Here is a 16,940-nt window from a genome sequence, read left to right as displayed (position 1 = left end):
GGTCTGTAACCCGCACTAAATTAGTAATTTGTTGATTTGAGGCTTAAGGTATGACGAACCCTTGGAGTGGAGATACCTCCAAGGTCACATTCACCAACCATGGGGCTAAACTAAACAGAGTGATCTGTGTTTTTTGTGTAGGTTTGTGAGTCCACCATCACTTCCCCAGTCTGCCAGGAGCAGCTGATGATTGAAGCCGGGAAGCTGGGGGCCGCTCGGTGGAGAACTGCGCCGAGCGTGCCAGGCGGCCACAGATGACACGGAGCTTTCTTAGCGGTCAGCGCGGCTTGCGCAGCGTGGTCAGCCAGGCCCTGAATGACCTCCTGCAGCAAGTCCGCCCAGTTTGCGCAGTCGCGGGGAGCCCATTGGGCGCTATGACCAGGCCCACAGACACCATCATTGTTGCGTTCACAGAGAGCATCGTCAGATCCATGGGAGACTGCTGGAAGCTTCTAGGCTCGATACCACCCACCAGGGGGATGGGTTGCTCTTCCAAGGATTGGATTCTATTAAAGAATCAATCTGGGTATTGTTGGAGAATGTGACATGTTCTATGTGTGGTCACCTTCCACCATTGTGCGACAAGTTTTATCCCCGTATCCATTATTCCCTTTTATTTCCTAAATATTTCCAAATCCACCACATTCTCGCGGCGGGCCGCTCGCGTGCCTGTGTTCTACGGGGGCGTGAGGAAGAGTGTCAACCCCACACAACACTGGATTTCTGATGCTTCAAGGGAAATGTGTGCGTGTGGGAATGTAAGTGTGCGTAGTGTACACCAGAGCGGTTCGACACAATCACAGTCAACACACAAGTGCTGTGTGTTGTGCGTGCGTCTTGCGCTCATGCAATGCTGAGGGACTTATGTGTGTGTGTGTGTCTGTTTGTCGTTGCGTGCGTGGGGTGTTTGAGGTTGTGCTCGTGTGTGCGTGTGTGCGCGCTGCCGCGGGCGGCGCAAGCTCCACAAAACGTGCGTGCACCTGTCCGTGCGTGCTCCGTGTGTACATGTGTGTGTGTGTGTGGTAAAGAAGTGTGGTTTTGTTCGTGTGTGTTCTAAACCAGGGGGAACCGGGGACTAAACCTTCGCACAATGGTGGAAGGTGACACTACATAGAACATGTCACATTATCCACACATACAGTTGTGATTCAATAGAACCAAATCATTGAGAAGAGCAACCCATCCCCTGGTTGGGCTGGGATGAGTCCTAGAAGCTTACCAGCGTCTCCCATGGAGCTGAAGATGCTCTCGTGACGCACATGGTTCGGGGCCTGGTCAAGCGCCCAATGGGCTTCCCCGCGACTGGCAAACTGGGCGGACGTGCTGCAGGAGGTCATTCAGGGCCTGGTGACCACGCTGGCAGCCGCGCTGACCTGCTTAAGAAGCTCCGTGTCACTGTGGCCGCCTGGCACGCTCGACGCAGTTCTCCCACGAGCGGTCCACCAGCTTCCCGGCTTCAAATCAGCTGCTCCTGGCAGACGGGGAGCGATGGTGGGACTCACAACCTACATCAAAACACAGATCACTCTAGTTAGTGTTAGCACCATGGTTGGTGAAGGGGACCTTGGAGGTACTCACTCCAAGGGTTGTCACATTAAGCTCAAATAAACTAATAATAATAAGGCGGGTTACAGACCGCCCATGTTGGGGCGGCGCGTACCCGCCCCTTTCCCCGGTGTATCGGGGCCTCAGCGCTAGAATGGCAGCCGCTGAGGCCCCGATCCGCCGCTTTTCAGGCTGCGAGAAGCAGCAAAAGGCCCGTCCCAACAGCCTGGAAAGGAGTGTCCTGGGGCTTGAAGCCCACAAGGACACCCCTGCAGCGGCGGGGAGGAGGAGAAAGGGGCCGCTTGGCCCTTCTCCCTGCTCGCTGGGCGCAGCTGTCTGAAGGCTGCGCCAGCGACGCAAAGCGGCGACGCAAACCAGAAGGAGCTCCAAAACGGAGCTCCTTCTTGGTCATGCAAAGGGTGCACTAAGGGCCCTGGGGCAGACTGACGATGTCACGTCCGCGCCGGACCGTAGAGAGGGCTCGGTCGTGACGTCATCATGGCGGCCCCCATGTGGAAGGGGAGCCGCCATTTTGTACGGACTCAGTCCGTACTAGGGTGGGGGGTGCGGAAGCACCACACCTCCCTAACCCAGTACGGACTGACTCCATACTTAATGGCGGGCTGTAACCCGCCTAAGTTTAGCATCATGGTTGATGATGGTGGAGCAGCCGCTAAGTGAGATGAAGGGCCCTTCCCGTACGTGTATTGCTCAACAGCAACTGTAGCGAACCAATGACCGTAGATCTGGGATGACACAGTGGATGAAGAGGAAGTTGAGTCAACAGTACGTAGATGAGCACCATGCTTGATGATGGGGGACTGTAGGTCCTCATTCAAAGTTCATAAAGTAAGGCTCAAATTAAACTAAATGCAAGTTTGTTTTAAATCAAAGCGATGATGGGGACCTTGGAGTCTCTAATTCCAAGGTTATAGTAATTAAGCTCAAATTTAATTTATGCTTGTTTAGTGACACAGGTTGATGACAGGGACTTGGGAGTCTCTCATTCCAAGGGTTTCATAAGTTCAGCTCGAACAGACCATTATGTGCCATGTGTGTCAGTCAAGTCAATTGGGCAAACAACAACAACAGGTCAAATTTTATAAAGGAAGTCACAGCTGTTCTGAGTTGGCAAGACCTGAGCAGGCGCTTGGGAACAGGATCTCTTGGGGTTCCTCATCCATAGGATGGCATAAATCGAAATCAGTTTCATGTCAAATAACAAGAACAATAGATATACAGATTTGAAAAACTGACAAGCTGAGCCAAACTTACCTTTGCGCAGGCCACAAGCTGGGAGGTGGACAAGGCGCACTGGGGTTGCTGCAGCAATGACCGGTTGCAAACTGCGTCTTCGGCCACCTGCGCCACATTCTTGGCCTTCAGGACCAACATGGCAGCTGCGTTGGCCACAGCTTTGGCCAACTCATCAGCCATGTCACAGCAAGAGGGGAAGAATGAAAACAGAGGAGAAACTAAGAGCGGGGAAAGGAGAACTATTACATTCTTGTTTTAAATCAGAAATAAAATAAAATAAGAATAAAATTTTTTTATGGATATGCCGCCCTTCATCCGATCGAGGCGGCTTACAACAAGTTAAACATACAATCAATAATACACATAAATAAAATACACATTAAAACCAAACCAAACAGTACAAAACGCCCCATAGCCCCAACCTCTTGGCCGACAGAAAGAGGAGGGAGGAGCGAGGCACCCACAAGGATATTTATTATTCGGGGAACTGCCGTGTTGGAAATAGGAAGGTGGCTTAACGGGTCCTTCCTAACATGGGGCCCAGGGTAGTAGGGAGAGCGGGGGGAGCGGAAGGCTCTGTGGGCAGCGCAGGTTCCAAAGGGCTGGAGTGCAGCCCGCATCATGGCAGAACTAACCTCCGAGACAGTGAGAGACCTACACACGAAGCACCCCAGGCAGGGAACAACCTTCAGAAGTAGCTGCTAAATAGGGCCCCAGGAGTGATATTATCTGAGGGGGTGACGAGAGCGTAATGGAAATAACGGGGAGAGAGGCCGGTCCTTAGGATATCCTAGTGCCCAAAGACCAGTTTAGGGCTTGATATAGGTACAGTAACCAACACACGTTATATTGATAGCACGGACAGCACAGGATGCGGCAGCCCAATGGAGATCTTTTAAAGACCGGGTGTTTGAGTAAAACTGGTACTGTGGTCCCTGGGGTATCACCCCAGAAATGACACAGATGCCGGCATGCCCATGTTCGATCACCATAATCTGCAAGCTTCCGAGGTATCTGGTTATAAAAAAGGGTTGCCCCCATGTAGAGTACATTGCAGAAGACATCACAAAAGTCTCGAAGTTACCCGAGAGCATAGGTACAATCAGATTTGCATGAGGTCCCTCTGGGCCAGGTATGGGCGCCAGGTGCTGGTGAATCAGCCGAAGCTGATATACAAGAAGGTGCTACCTGACACTGTCGCAGTATGTCAACCTGAGCAGCCAGGGTGGAAACGCGACGAGTCACCTAGAAGAACGATCGCACCCGAGACTGCTCGACGCCTAGATGAGTCCTTCACAGAGGAGGCGGGAGCCCCCGTTCATCGGTACAATAGGTGGAACTAACACCAACCATTCCTGGAACCAGGAGAACCATCACTAACTGATACCAATCCGTGATATCTCATGGGATACAGCTAGATAGTCACGGTATGGTTTCCCCATCAGCCAAGCCACATTACCGCACCGCCTCGAGACAGGCCACGAGAGTGAGAAGACCTGAGGCCATCCCCCAGTCACTAGACATCAGAGGATCGGAGACCGATATAGGAGAAACAATGATTTTGGGTCGGTGCCAATCACAGCGTTAACTGAGTAACCCCACGCACCCATAGATCCTCCCAGTGAATGATCTCTCCCAGCGGATTGTCATGTCAAATGATCTAAATAGACCATCGGGAGAGAAGCAAATGGCCCCTGAGGGATACCCGCACGCGGATTTCTATAAAGGGGGCCATCATCATCGGAGCAACAACGAATCTCCCAGCGTCGGGCACCATCTGGGACCTAAATCCCAGAGGAGGGTAAGGACCGGAACCACTGGAGATGCGAATGGCCGCCGATTCCCACCTCTGCCAATGGACGTCCCTGAGAAGATAGCATAAACGAAGCAAAAATGGTCTAGGGTATCGACAAGCCGGCTGAGATGTCCAAGAGCACCAGCGCAGGACACGCCGTCCCCTGTCAAATGCTCCAGCACGGTAGAATCATCGACCAAGGCGACCATGGCTGTCTCAACCCCGTAACCGCCCGCGTAACGCCAGTTTTGAAATGGGTCGCAGATAATCCGTTTCCCATCCAAGACCGTCTGCTGAAGAGATGCGTTTCTGTTCCTTTTAAAAAAAATATCAACATTTCAATTCAATTTTATTGCTTTAAGCACAAAGCCATAGCAAAGAACAAAATACAATTGGCTGTCCTGTCATCCACAGATTCTTTACTGCGGATTCAAGCATCCTATGGCTTGAAAATATTAAAATGCATAGGTAACAAAATACCAATAAAACCTTATTTGGTCATTTTATATAAAGATGCCATTGTTATTATCTATTGTATCTAATAAAAACTTGAAAATCAATATATTTTTGGTATCCAAAGGAGGTTCTAGAAGCAAACCCCAGCAGATACCAAGGGCAATACAATACAACACAAGAAAATGTGAAAATTTTTCCAAAGTAAGTGAAAAGACACCATGTGAATATGAGAAGTTTCATTTTTAAGGCCCAGTTTTCAGAATTTGGTGAGAATTTTGGGGAGCTGGAGTCTTAAAAAGACACTTTTCCAAATCTCTGATATATACTCAATAGAAGACTTGATACTCAACTCAAATTCAGCATAGTTTGGACATAACAAGGCATTATTGTAGACAAATTGCACCCCTGTATATACAAAGACCAGCTGGATGTTGCTGTTACCTGGAACCGTTCGTCCGTTTCGTTCTCTCCGATTTGCCGGAGAAGCGCCCCGCTGGCTTGGCCACTGCTCCCAGCGGCTGTCAAGACTGTCTGGCGAGGCTAGGAGGACACAAGATCAACAGGAATTAGGTTAGGTTATTAACCAGTCAAAGGAAGTGAAATTCCAGTTCACTTTATGTTCTCTTCCCAACAACTTCACAAATCATGGTACTGAAGTAAGGAACAAGCAAGCCTCTTCTCTCAACAAGAGTGGTGATCATTTATTATTATATTAGAATGTTTATTCATATGTCACTTTTCCTCCCACAACTGGACACAAGTGGATCTAGCCTAGAATTGCCTACAAATCCATAAGTTTGCACTGGCAAGAAGTTCTACATATTTTGCAGATTTCACTTATTTCTGTCAGAGCTCACATGTATTTCTGTTGTCTGGTTGAAACTGGTTCGTAGAGCTCACCTCTCCTGACGTTGGGCTCCCACGGCTTTCAGAAGTCGAAACGGCCCCCGCCAAGTCCGCGGCTTTTAGGAGTCCTCCCCACTTCCCACCTCATCGTCCATGAGAGCAGCCAGCAGCTTGACCCCTTTGGACATCTCCGTGAGGTTGGAGGAGATGTGGTGATGGCGCAACCCACAGCCGTGTAGTCGGTACAACTGGGTCACCTGCCAAACAAGAAAATGGGAAGGGAAGCAACGTTTTTAAATTGTGTTAAACCTAAAAAATATCTCCTAAGTCCTGGTTGAATTCCGGTTTTAGAAAGACCTCAGATGATTTTGTGCATGTTTGTGAGTGGGAAAGACATAGGATCATATTCTCTACTTTTACTCCCTAGGGAAAGTGGAATGCATGTGGGTAAAAAATCAGTAAAAGTAGAAAATTTAACAAAAGGACTGAATTAGTTTAAGTAGTAAAAATAGTACAGATTAGTCCTCCATCACCAAAAGGCTGTGAGCAAAGCATTTTGAATTTTGGAATTTGTTGGACTTTGGAAATTTGCTCACGCTCTACAATATTCACTGGCAAAGTTACTCAAAGGACTTGGCAGCTAAGAGCATCCTCATCCAAATCAGGAAGGCTTGTTTGGTTTTACCTGCTGTAAGTTGACGACTGATGCTGTCCTGCAGTAATGGGCGTCCATGAGAGTGTATTTCGTGCTTTGATTATCCACTTTGTTTCTGAACCCAAACTCTGGAAGCCTGGAAGGATGAGGGAAGACAGATCCAAGGTAAGCATCCATCTGTATGGGATATCTATGCAATGCAGAATGGAGAAGCAAGTGGCCGTGCCACTAGGCAAGTGGAATAGTAGCCACCGAGAAAGGCATTCCCAAGTAGAAGGAGTTTGTTGGATCAAATAAAAAAGGAGCAATCATTGGAGATCTCCCCAATGACATGCCTGGAACCTCAGCTGAAACATACCATGTCATTCCCTAAAGGTGGAGGTTGTCAACTTCGGTGAGGTCAGCTTGGGCCTGCTGGACAGCAGCAACTGGTGTTGATGGTCCCCATCAAGGCTTGCTGGGAGAGTCTGAGAAGAGAAAGGAAGGGGAAAAGACGGACAACCAGTGTGCAACACAGCTGGACAGAGTGAGCAGATTTCAAGCAAAGGCTTCCCATCTCCCCATTTGCAGAGAGAGATAATAATGAAAACCATCATCTTAAAATCAGATAGATATATAGATGAATAAATATCTGCCTGTAAAGCAATTTGTAGAACAGCAATTTTTTTTATTATCTTGGTTTCAACAGTCTCCCCACATGTTACTGGAAAATGTACTCCAGAGTAAAATGCCCTGAATTCCTCAACTGGCTGGACGATTGCATGAGCTGCCAACTTTCCTAACTCTGGGATGGTGGAGTAGCTGGAAAGGTCTCCCAAGGTATCCAGGAGAACTCCTGGTTGCTTGGGACTCTGCTTAGAAGACAAACCCACCACCTTGAACTAGGCTGGAAGTATGACCAAGTATGTGGGAAAGCTTTTTGGGATATGTCAAGAAGACTTTGGCAGTAGAAGAAAGAAATCCTGCATCTATACTTGTAAGTACCTGTTGGGCAACCAAAGGCTAACAGATTGGAAGGCCAAGGAAGGAGATGCTTACCAATGGGGGCATGTGGCCCCGGTGCATTTGGCCCACTGTGACCTGCTGTTGGGGGAAGGCATACTGCCAACATTGAAGGCTCTGGAACGCAGTGGGAGCCCGAACGCATGACAGCTGGCAATGCAACGGAGCCATGTTCTCACCTTCCCTGTTCGGTTGAATTGTTTGTTGCAAGAAGTTGACCTACAAAGCAAAGCACAGGATTGGCTCATGAATGCGGGCATCTGTCTTTCACTGTACCATCACCATCACTATTCTTTACCTTGAAAATAGTATTGACCTATTCTAGAGAAGTGGGATAAGGACATGACTAGGCAGTGGAGCTGAGCTCTGCAAGGCCACAAGCAATCGTAGCCTCCAGGAGGCAAAAGCATGCCTCCTCTGAACAAATCTTGCCAAGAAGTGGTGCCTTAGGGCCACAATAAGTCCAGAGACGATGTGAAGATAACACAACAGCAATTCTGGAGTAGCTTGATATCCTAAGATTTAACAACTTTAAATCAAGGTAAAAAGCTGCCACTGAAGACCTCTTACTCTCCTGTCTCTACCAGACAAGGCGGGTGGTGTGCTGGGACCGAATCAAGGGCTGAGTTTACTCCTCCTTCTCTTCATCACCATTATTATATTATTATTACTCGCCCTGCCTTTGGGTTTTGCATTTAATGGAGAGGGAGCCAAAGAGTAGCCACTGAGAAGGTCCTTCTTCCCTCTCATGTCCTCAATGGACCTGCTTGCAATGGTGGTGGGCTGAGAGAAGGGCCTCCTCACTGTGGACCTCCAAGCCCAAATAGGCTGATAAGGGAAATTAACCATCCTTGACTAGTCCAAACCTAAGCTGACAGTGTGGCAAACATACTTTTTAGGTGATACGGATTCTTCAACATGGTGGACTCTTCATCCCCTTCTAATCCAAATCGGTCTTTGCTTTGCTTCGTGGAAGAGAGGAGAACACAGAGGTCAGCTCCAGCACGTTCCTCTTCTTAGCCCATCCACCCCTTCTGCAAACTAAGAGTCACTTCTCATAAAACAAGGGAATCCTCCACCCTGTAAATCAACTGACTGTAGACTCCAACAGCTCCAATTTGCTTTTCTCACAAATTACGAGTGACCTTGGCCAAGTCACACTCTCTCAGCCTCAAGGGAAGGCAATGGAAACCTCCTCTTAACAAAGCTGGCAAGAAACACCTATGATAGTTTTGCCAGAGTTGAGGCACATAATAACAGAAAACACTGATACTATAATCATGCACATTTTCATTCCTCGATAAGCATAAAAATTCATTTACCAAAGTTCACAACATGACACAGCCCTTGAAAAAGTTCACATTAAAGAAGTTGCCTTGGAACCCCATTTTTGGGAAAAGGCAAGACTAAATCCAATCAATCAACATCAATCAATCCCATAATGGATTCGCTGGTCCGAGACATAGATGCCACTCAGTGCACCACTGATTTAAAGTAGGAAATTAAAGTAGGGTTAAAGGGGGTGCCATTCTTCCCTCCCATTCTCCTGTCTCCCCCCTCAATATTCAGAATTTACACAGGAGAAATGCAGGCAAGAACAAGGGAGCATTTCTTGCTAGTAACCATTGCCCTCTTCCTCCAACTGCTTTGGCAGCTAATTGCGAGAGTCGCCACGCATGGCACATCAGGGCCATTGTCTCCAGTAGAGAAAATTTCTCTCTTCCTGGACCACAATAGCACTGATTGCCTTTCCTGGGGTTTGGCAATCAAGCTTTTTTGGACACGATCCAAAGAGCTACTTTAGTCGCACCCAGAGACTTTGGCTTTTGTAGTCTTTATAGCGGAGCTGCTCCTTGTTTCCAAGTGTTTTGCAACAAGCACAGGGAAGCGTGATGAGACAGGAGAGGTTGCTGTTGGAGAAACACAAGTCCCCTTGGGAATGCTCAGACAAGTTCTCCAATCTTTTGATTGCAGCCGCCTAACATTCAAGAGTCGGTTTCGTTTAAAGGAGGAAAGGAGGGAGGGAAAAGTCTGGGGGTACCTTTAACTCATTTAATGTTTTGGCATAGATGCCGAGCCAGGGCAGAGCTAGCACGGGTGTGTTTGAGCACTGGACCTCAATCCAGGGTTCAATACTGCTGCTCAGGGTGATCTCTCAACTCAGAGGAAAGCAATGGCCAACCTTAGAAAGATTGGTAAGAAAACTCTAGGAGGGGGTCAGAACTGATTTAAGGCGCAAAACAACAAATAATGAGCTTTTGATGAATTACAGAGTTATTGGAGTTTTTCCCTTATCCGGAATTCTGAAATATCCAAAAATCCAAAGCATCTTCCATGGGATGAATGAGAAAGGGACAACGTTGCTTTTGATGGCCAGGTACACAAACTTAGTTCTCATGCACAGAATTATTAGAATATTTGGTAAAAAATTACATTCAAGCTATGTGCAAAAGGGGCACATGAAACATAATTTGTGCTGTAGACTGGGCCCACCAAAATATCACATATATAGCAGATATGCAAATTCGATGTATCCAAAATCATAAAAAATCTAAAATCCAAAAGACCACTGGTCCCAAGCATTTTGGATAAGGAAGAACTTGATCTGTATAACTCAGTTCCTTAGATACACTATGGTACACCATCAATGCATCTGAGGACAGGATTGTAATTCACTGCACCTTAATACTAAAATGAATCTGAAAAGGTGCGAATTCCTTAACATATACTTTGTGCCTTGCAACTCTTTCCTCATCAGTTTTGGAGATATCCTCTAGTTTCAGCTATTCCCCAAACTTTGGTTCTCCAGGTGTTTTGGACTTGATCTCCCAAAAGTCCCAGCCAGTTTGCCACACTCAGGAGTTCTGGAGCCAAAATCAAAAACATCGAGGAACCACAGTTTGGGGAACCACTCCCCAGTTTCCCTCAATAAGAGAACGAGGCTTCCAACTTTGCATTCTCCAAGTTCTGAGGCTCAGCCGAATTGTGCCTAAACTTTCCAGTTTGAGCTAATGGCTGTGAAACTCTCCCACTGTGGCCAAATACTTTGTCAATCTACCTCAGATGTGCTGGGACACAACTCCCACCATTTTCACCAGCCAACCATGAGCTGAGGGCACTACAGTCTGCTGATCTCCCAATCCAGGGAATTGTGGTTTTCACTGATATGTGGCAATAGGAACGGCTCCCATGTTGGTCGACCGGTGAATCCATTACAGGTTCAGGTCCAAATTTAAAAGCTACCCTTGTAGTTGAACTCTCCAAACACCACAGCCCAACGGCTCACCCAGAAACACAAGCCAAAACCGCATTCAACATCACTGTCTGGAAACACAATCACGACACCCTGTTAATTTCCCAGCTGGACTGCCAGGGATGTACCTTTTTTGAGGATGATATCGATGTAACCAGCGATTAGTTGAGAGATCTGCTCGCCTTCAGTAGTTTGTACAGAGTAGTAACTTTCTTGATACTCGCCGAAATCCTAAAGAAACAAGATGGCGGTGCTTTGGTTATTTTAAGTTAATATCTATGCATACCATTTTAATGACCAGTGGGAAGCAGGAAAAGGTTTACATCAGGAATGGGTGAAGTATGATCTGGGCGGCATGCCTGGCCCCTCAGGGAAGGACCTTTTTGAGGGGCCAAAAAGGAGAAAATAATTAACTGCCTCTAAAGCCATCATAAATAATACAGGTTGTGGCAATATGCAGTCCGCTAGCCGGCCAGAATGAAGGGTCCATTGTATATAATCCATACAGAATACGTCATAATCCATGCAATTCTAATCTCTGTGCACTGCTTAAAGTCCATACTACTAGAGAAATATAATTTTGAAATTTCTGGAGTGGAGAATCTCGGTTTATTTCTCTGGACAGAATGAAATAAGTGAACTAGACTCAAGTTGTTTTTTTAAAAACGCATGCACGAAAAAAGGGGCATGAGCAAGCCTTGAAGGACTGACCTGTAAGAAAAAGTTTCCTAAGTGGAAGAAGCTTGGAGATGCATCTCCCTTTTTTCCCTTGCGGGTTGCACTGGATAGCTCCCCAGTTTCTTATGCTCCCCCCTTTCATCCCCAGCAAGGAATTAACCAGAGTAAACTTTTGGGGAAGCTGCCCGCGCTGACACGTAGTCAGTGGCCACTCCTACAAGACCTCCTTGGCTTTTCATCCACGCGCATCACCGACCTTTGGTGAGACCCCAGCAAACGCGGAACCAGCTTGTTTTTCCCCTTCATCTCTCCTGCGAGGGAAGAAACCAGACATTATCCAAGTTTCACTTCCCAGCCATATGCAAAACTTTGGGATTGTTAAGAAGATGCCCACATATCTGTTTCAAAGAACTGGTTATGAGTTTAGATAAGGAGCAGATTTTTGCAGCCTCTCCCCCAAACAACTCCATAAACTCCACTGAAAAATGATCTGCAGTTTGCACCGGAGTATCCGCAATGATGGTCTTACCAAACATGCAATCTCTGTCTATTTGGCATGGATTTGCATGGCTGCGCATTTCCGGCAGAGGGAGACAAACGGATGCATCAAGAAGCGATTGAACAGAATTGTCTCCCTCCATGCACACAATTGTACGATTCGTGTAGGAAACTATTTTAACCTCTCCTTTGGGTTGTTAAATCCAGATTTTTATCTCCTTCAGCGGCATTGGAAGTCCACATGTGGTCATGCACACTTTTGTGCACATGCAGTTCGCTATTTGTAAAATGAGAGCTGAGCTGGAAAAAAAAAATCAAAGCTCATTCCCTGAAAGCTGAAGGCATCTGCCCTGGAAAAAAAATGACCCAGGGTCAGCAGCGTCTTGCATGGCCAAGCCTTTCCTTGCAAGGGTCAGCAACAGAATTTAATTTTTCATCCAATTAATGCAATCACCATCCCGGTTCCAGCCCAAATCCCTCCCCAGACCACTTACTTGTAACAAGGAAAAGGAGACGCCGTACGTCCTCAGAGACGGGCCAGCTTCACATACTTCACCTTGGCTTCTATTTCTGTCATCTCACCACATTTTTTTTGTGTTCCTGCAAATTAAGCTCAATTGATCAGTTTCTTATGGTGGGAAAACCTACCCAAGTGGATAGGATCAGATGGATCTAACCCTCACCTAACATGTTTTCAATTCTCAATCCAGCAAACATTTTCCTCTCTTGAGTCTCTTGTTTCATGCCATTCAAAAGCTGGACCAATTCTATCTGCTAAATTCCTGCCCCTAAACCATTTTCTCTTACGTTTTTTGACACCAAAAAAAGACCCAGCCAAGAAGATTCATTTGGTCCCATCCTTTGGGAAAGACAAATTATTTTTGCCTGCTGTGTGTTAGCAAAATAACAGCTCCTGCGGAATTGCTCTTCTCTGTCCAAACGCTCTGCAAACTGTGTGGTTCGTTTTTTGTGTGTGTTGTTTGTCAGCCTTCATTAATCCCTATGAGTCCAGTGATATTCCCGGGACAGAGCTTAGCCATGTGCAATGACATTTCCTGGTGCTAGCAGGACCGCGGTAGTCTTTTGCCAACAGCTCTTTCTAAAAAGGGCTCCGACAAATTAAACTGACACAAGGCAGGGCAATCTTCCGACTTGTAACAAAACCAAGCGACCAAAGTCTACGGGGGCTGGAATCAGAAAATGGATATATCTGGTGCAATTAAGATGAAAATTCTGAGAATTCTGAAATGGTGGTGCTGAAAAGGAAGAGAACTCTGTTTCCCCCCATTTGGGGCAGGAAACCCCCCAGACTTTTCATAAAGATTGAAAAAAAATATATTAGTACCCCCTTATAGACAGAACCACTTTTGGTATTTTAGGAATGCAAATGTGCCAAATTTGCTCGAGCATAAAATGACCATGCTTGGCCTTTTACAACTTCAATTTATTTAGCGATAAATACAAACAGGATTGCTTTTTCATTTTTTCCCCATTTTTCTTACAAATGAAGGCAAAATGCCCTGAACGGTAAGGAACTTGTTTGGTTTACAGACCGCCCATTTGGGGCGGGCTGTACCCGCCCCTTTCCCCGGTGTATCGGGGCCTCAGCTGCCAGAACGGCAGCCGCTGAGGCCCCGATCCGCCGCTTTTCAGGCTGCGAGGAAGCAGCAAAAGGCCCCTTCCCCACAGCCTGGAAAGGAGTGTCCTTGGGGCTTGAAGCCCCAAGGACACCCTGCGGCGGCGGGGAGGAGGAGAAAGGGGCCGCTTGGCCCCTTTCTCCCTTGCTTCACTGGGCGCAGCTGTCTGAAGGCTGCGCCCAGTGACGCAAAGCGGCGACGCAAACCAGGAAGGAGCTCCAAAACGGAGCTCCTTCTTGGTCCGTGCAAAGGGTGCACTAAGGGCCCTGGTGCAGACTGACGATGTCACGTCCGCGCCGGCCCGTATAGAGGTGGCTCGGTCGTGACGTCATCATGGCGGCCCCCATGTGGAAGGGGAGCCGCCATTTTGTACGGACTCAGTCCGTACTAGGGTTAGGGGGGTGCGGAAGCACCACACCTTCCTAACCCTAGTACGGACTGACTCCATACTTTAATGGCGGTCTGTAACCCGCCTAAGTTTAGCATCATGGTTGATGATGGTGGATCATTCCAAGGGTTGTTATAAGTTGAGTCAAATTAAAATAAAACACTAGTTTAGCTGAGCACCATGGTTGATGATGGGGGATCTTGGAGTTCTCTCATTCCAAGGGTTGTCATAAATTAAGCTCAAATTAAACTAAATGCAAGTTTAGTTTAATATCAAAGCTGATGATGGGGGACCTTGGAGGTCTCTAATTCCAAGGGTTATAGTAAATTAAGCTCAAATTTAATTTAATGCTTGTTTAGTTTAGCACCATGGTTGATGACAGGGGACCTTGGGAGTCTCTCATTCCAAGGGTTATCATAAGTTCAGCTCGAACAGACCATTATGTGCCATTGTGTGTCATTCAAGTCAATTGGCACACAACAACAACAGGTCTAATTTTATAAAGGAAGTCACAGCTGTTCTGAGTTTGCAAGACCTGAGCAGGGCTCTTGGGAACAGGATCTCTTGGAGGTTCCTCATCCATAGGATTTCTATAAATCGAAATCAGTTTCATGGCAAATAACAAAAACAATAGATATACATATTTGAAAAACTGACAAGCTGAGCCAAAGTATACCTTTGCGCAGGCCACAAGCTGGGAGGTGGACAAGGCACACTGGGTTGCTGCAGCAATGACTCGGTTTTGCAGAACTGCGTCTTCGGCCACCTGCGCCACATTCTTGGCCTTCAGGACCAACATGGCAGCTGCGTTGGCCACAGCTTTGGCCAAACTCATCAAGACATCCTAGGCAAGAGGGAAGAATGAAAACAGAGGAGAAACTAAGAGCGCTTTCATGCTTGTTTTCAATTATCTGCTGAAGAGATGCATTTCTGTTCCTTTAAAAAAATATCAAATATTCAATTCAATTTTATTGCTTTAAGCACAAAGCCATAGCAAAGAACAAAATACAATTGGCTGTCTGTATCCACAGATTCTTTATCTGCGGATTCAAGCATCCATGGCTTGAAAATATTAAAATGCATAGGTACAAAATACACAAATAAAACCTTGATTTGTCATTTTATATAAAAGATGCCATTTTATTATCTATTGTATCTAATAAAACTTGAAAATCAATATATTTTGGTATCCAAAGGAGGTTCTAGAAGCAAACCCCAGCAGATACCAAGGGCAATACAATACAACACAAGAAAATGTGATAAATTTTTCCAAAGTAAGTGAAAAGACACCATGTGAATATGAGAAGTTTCATTTTTAAGGCCCAGTTTTCAGAATTTGGGTGAGAATTTTGGGGAGCTGGAGTCTTAAAAAGACACTTTCCCAATCTCTGATATATACTCAATAGAACTGACTTTATACTCAACTCAAATTCAGCATAGTTTGGACATAACAAGGGCATTATTGTAGACAAATTGCACCCCCTGTATATACAAGGACCAGCCTGGATGTTGCTGTTACCTGGAACCGTTCGTCCGTTTCGTTCTCTCCGATTTGCCGGAGAAGCTCCCCGCTAGCTTGGCCAATGCTCCCAGCGGCTGTCAAGACTGTCTGGCGAGGCTAGGAGGACACAAGATCAACAGGAAATTAGGTTAGGTTATTAAGCCAATCAAAGGAAGTGAAATTCTCAGTTCACTTTATGTTCTCTTCCCAACAACTTTCACAAATCATGGTACTGAAGTAAGGACAAAGCAAGCCTCTTCTCTCAACAAGAGTTGGTGATCATGTATTATTATTATTAGAATGTTTATTCATATGTCACTTTCCTCCCACAATTGGAGCACAAAGTGGATCTAGCCTAGAATTGTCCTACAAATACCAGTTGCACTTTGCAAGAAGTTCTACAATATTTTGTAGATTTCAGCTTATTTCATGTCAGAGCTCACATTGCATTTCTGTTGTCTGGTTGAAAACTGGTTCGTAGAGCTCACCTCTCCTGACGTTGGCTCCACGGCTTTCAGAAGATCCGAAACGGCCCCCGCCAAGGTCCGGGCGGCTTTTAGGAGGTCCTCCCCACTTCCCACCTCATCGTCCATGAGAGCAGCCAGCAGCTTGACCCCTTTGGACATCTCCGTGAGGTTGGAGGAGATGGTGGTGATGGCGCAACCCACAGCCGTGTAGTCGGTATCAACTGGGTCACCTGCCAAACAAAGAAAATGGGAAGGGAAGCAACGTTTTTAGAATTGTTTAAACTCTAAAAAATATCTCCTAAGTCCTGGTTGAATTCCTGGTTTTAGAAAAGACCTCAGATAGATTTTGTGCATGTTGTGAGTGGGAAAGACATAGGATCATTACTCTACTTTACTCCCTAGGGAAAGTGGAATGCATTTTGGGTAAAAAATTCAGTAAAAGTAGAAAATTTAACAAAAGGACTGAATTTAGTTTAAGTAGTAAAATAGTATAGATTAAGTCTCCATCATCCAAAATTCTTGTGAGCAAAGCATTTTGAATTTTGGAATTTGTTGGACTTTGGAATATTTGCGGTCACTCTACAAATATTCACTGGCATAAAGTTACTCAAAGGACTTGGCAGCTAAGAGCATCCTCATCCAAATCAGGAAGGCTTGTTGGTTTTACCTGCTGTAAGGTTGACGACTGATGCTGTCCCCGCAGTAATGGCGTCCACTTGAGAGTGTATTTCGTGCTTTGATTCATCCACTTTGTTCTGAACCCAAACTCTGGAAGCCTGGAAGGATGAGGGAAGATCAGATCCAAGGTAAGCATCCATCTGTATGGGAATATCTATGCAATGCAGAATGGAGAAGCAAGTGGCCGTGCCACTAGGCAACTGGAATAGTAGCCACCGAGAAAGGCATTCCCAAGTAGAAGGAGTTTGTTGGATCAAATAAAAAAGGAGCAAATCATTGGAGAT

The 16,940-nt window shown here is 46.3% G+C and overlaps 1 protein-coding gene across 2 annotated transcripts in view; it reads right to left on the bottom strand.

The window, feature by feature from the left end:
* Positions 1-1,274: 1,274 nt before the first annotated feature.
* Positions 1,275-16,940, bottom strand: part of LOC121932589 (talin-2-like) — a 56,869-nt gene continuing 41,203 nt past the window's right edge. For both annotated transcript variants that reach the window (XM_042471378.1, XM_042471377.1), the window contains exons 15-19: positions 16,646-16,754; positions 16,000-16,208; positions 15,530-15,628; positions 14,687-14,854; positions 1,275-1,505 (exon numbers count right to left, since the gene is read on the bottom strand). In XM_042471378.1, the coding sequence (XP_042327312.1) occupies positions 1,338-1,505; positions 14,687-14,854; positions 15,530-15,628; positions 16,000-16,208; positions 16,646-16,754 (753 nt within the window). In that variant the 3' untranslated portion in view covers positions 1,275-1,337. The remainder of the gene's footprint in view (positions 1,506-14,686; positions 14,855-15,529; positions 15,629-15,999; positions 16,209-16,645; positions 16,755-16,940) is intronic.

The sequence above is a fragment of the Sceloporus undulatus genome, chromosome 6, assembly GCF_019175285.1.
Source record: "Sceloporus undulatus isolate JIND9_A2432 ecotype Alabama chromosome 6, SceUnd_v1.1, whole genome shotgun sequence".
NCBI lineage: Eukaryota > Metazoa > Chordata > Lepidosauria > Squamata > Phrynosomatidae > Sceloporus > Sceloporus undulatus.
The sequence above is the reverse complement of the archived record's forward strand: the minus strand, read 5'-3'. Positions and strand labels throughout refer to the sequence as shown.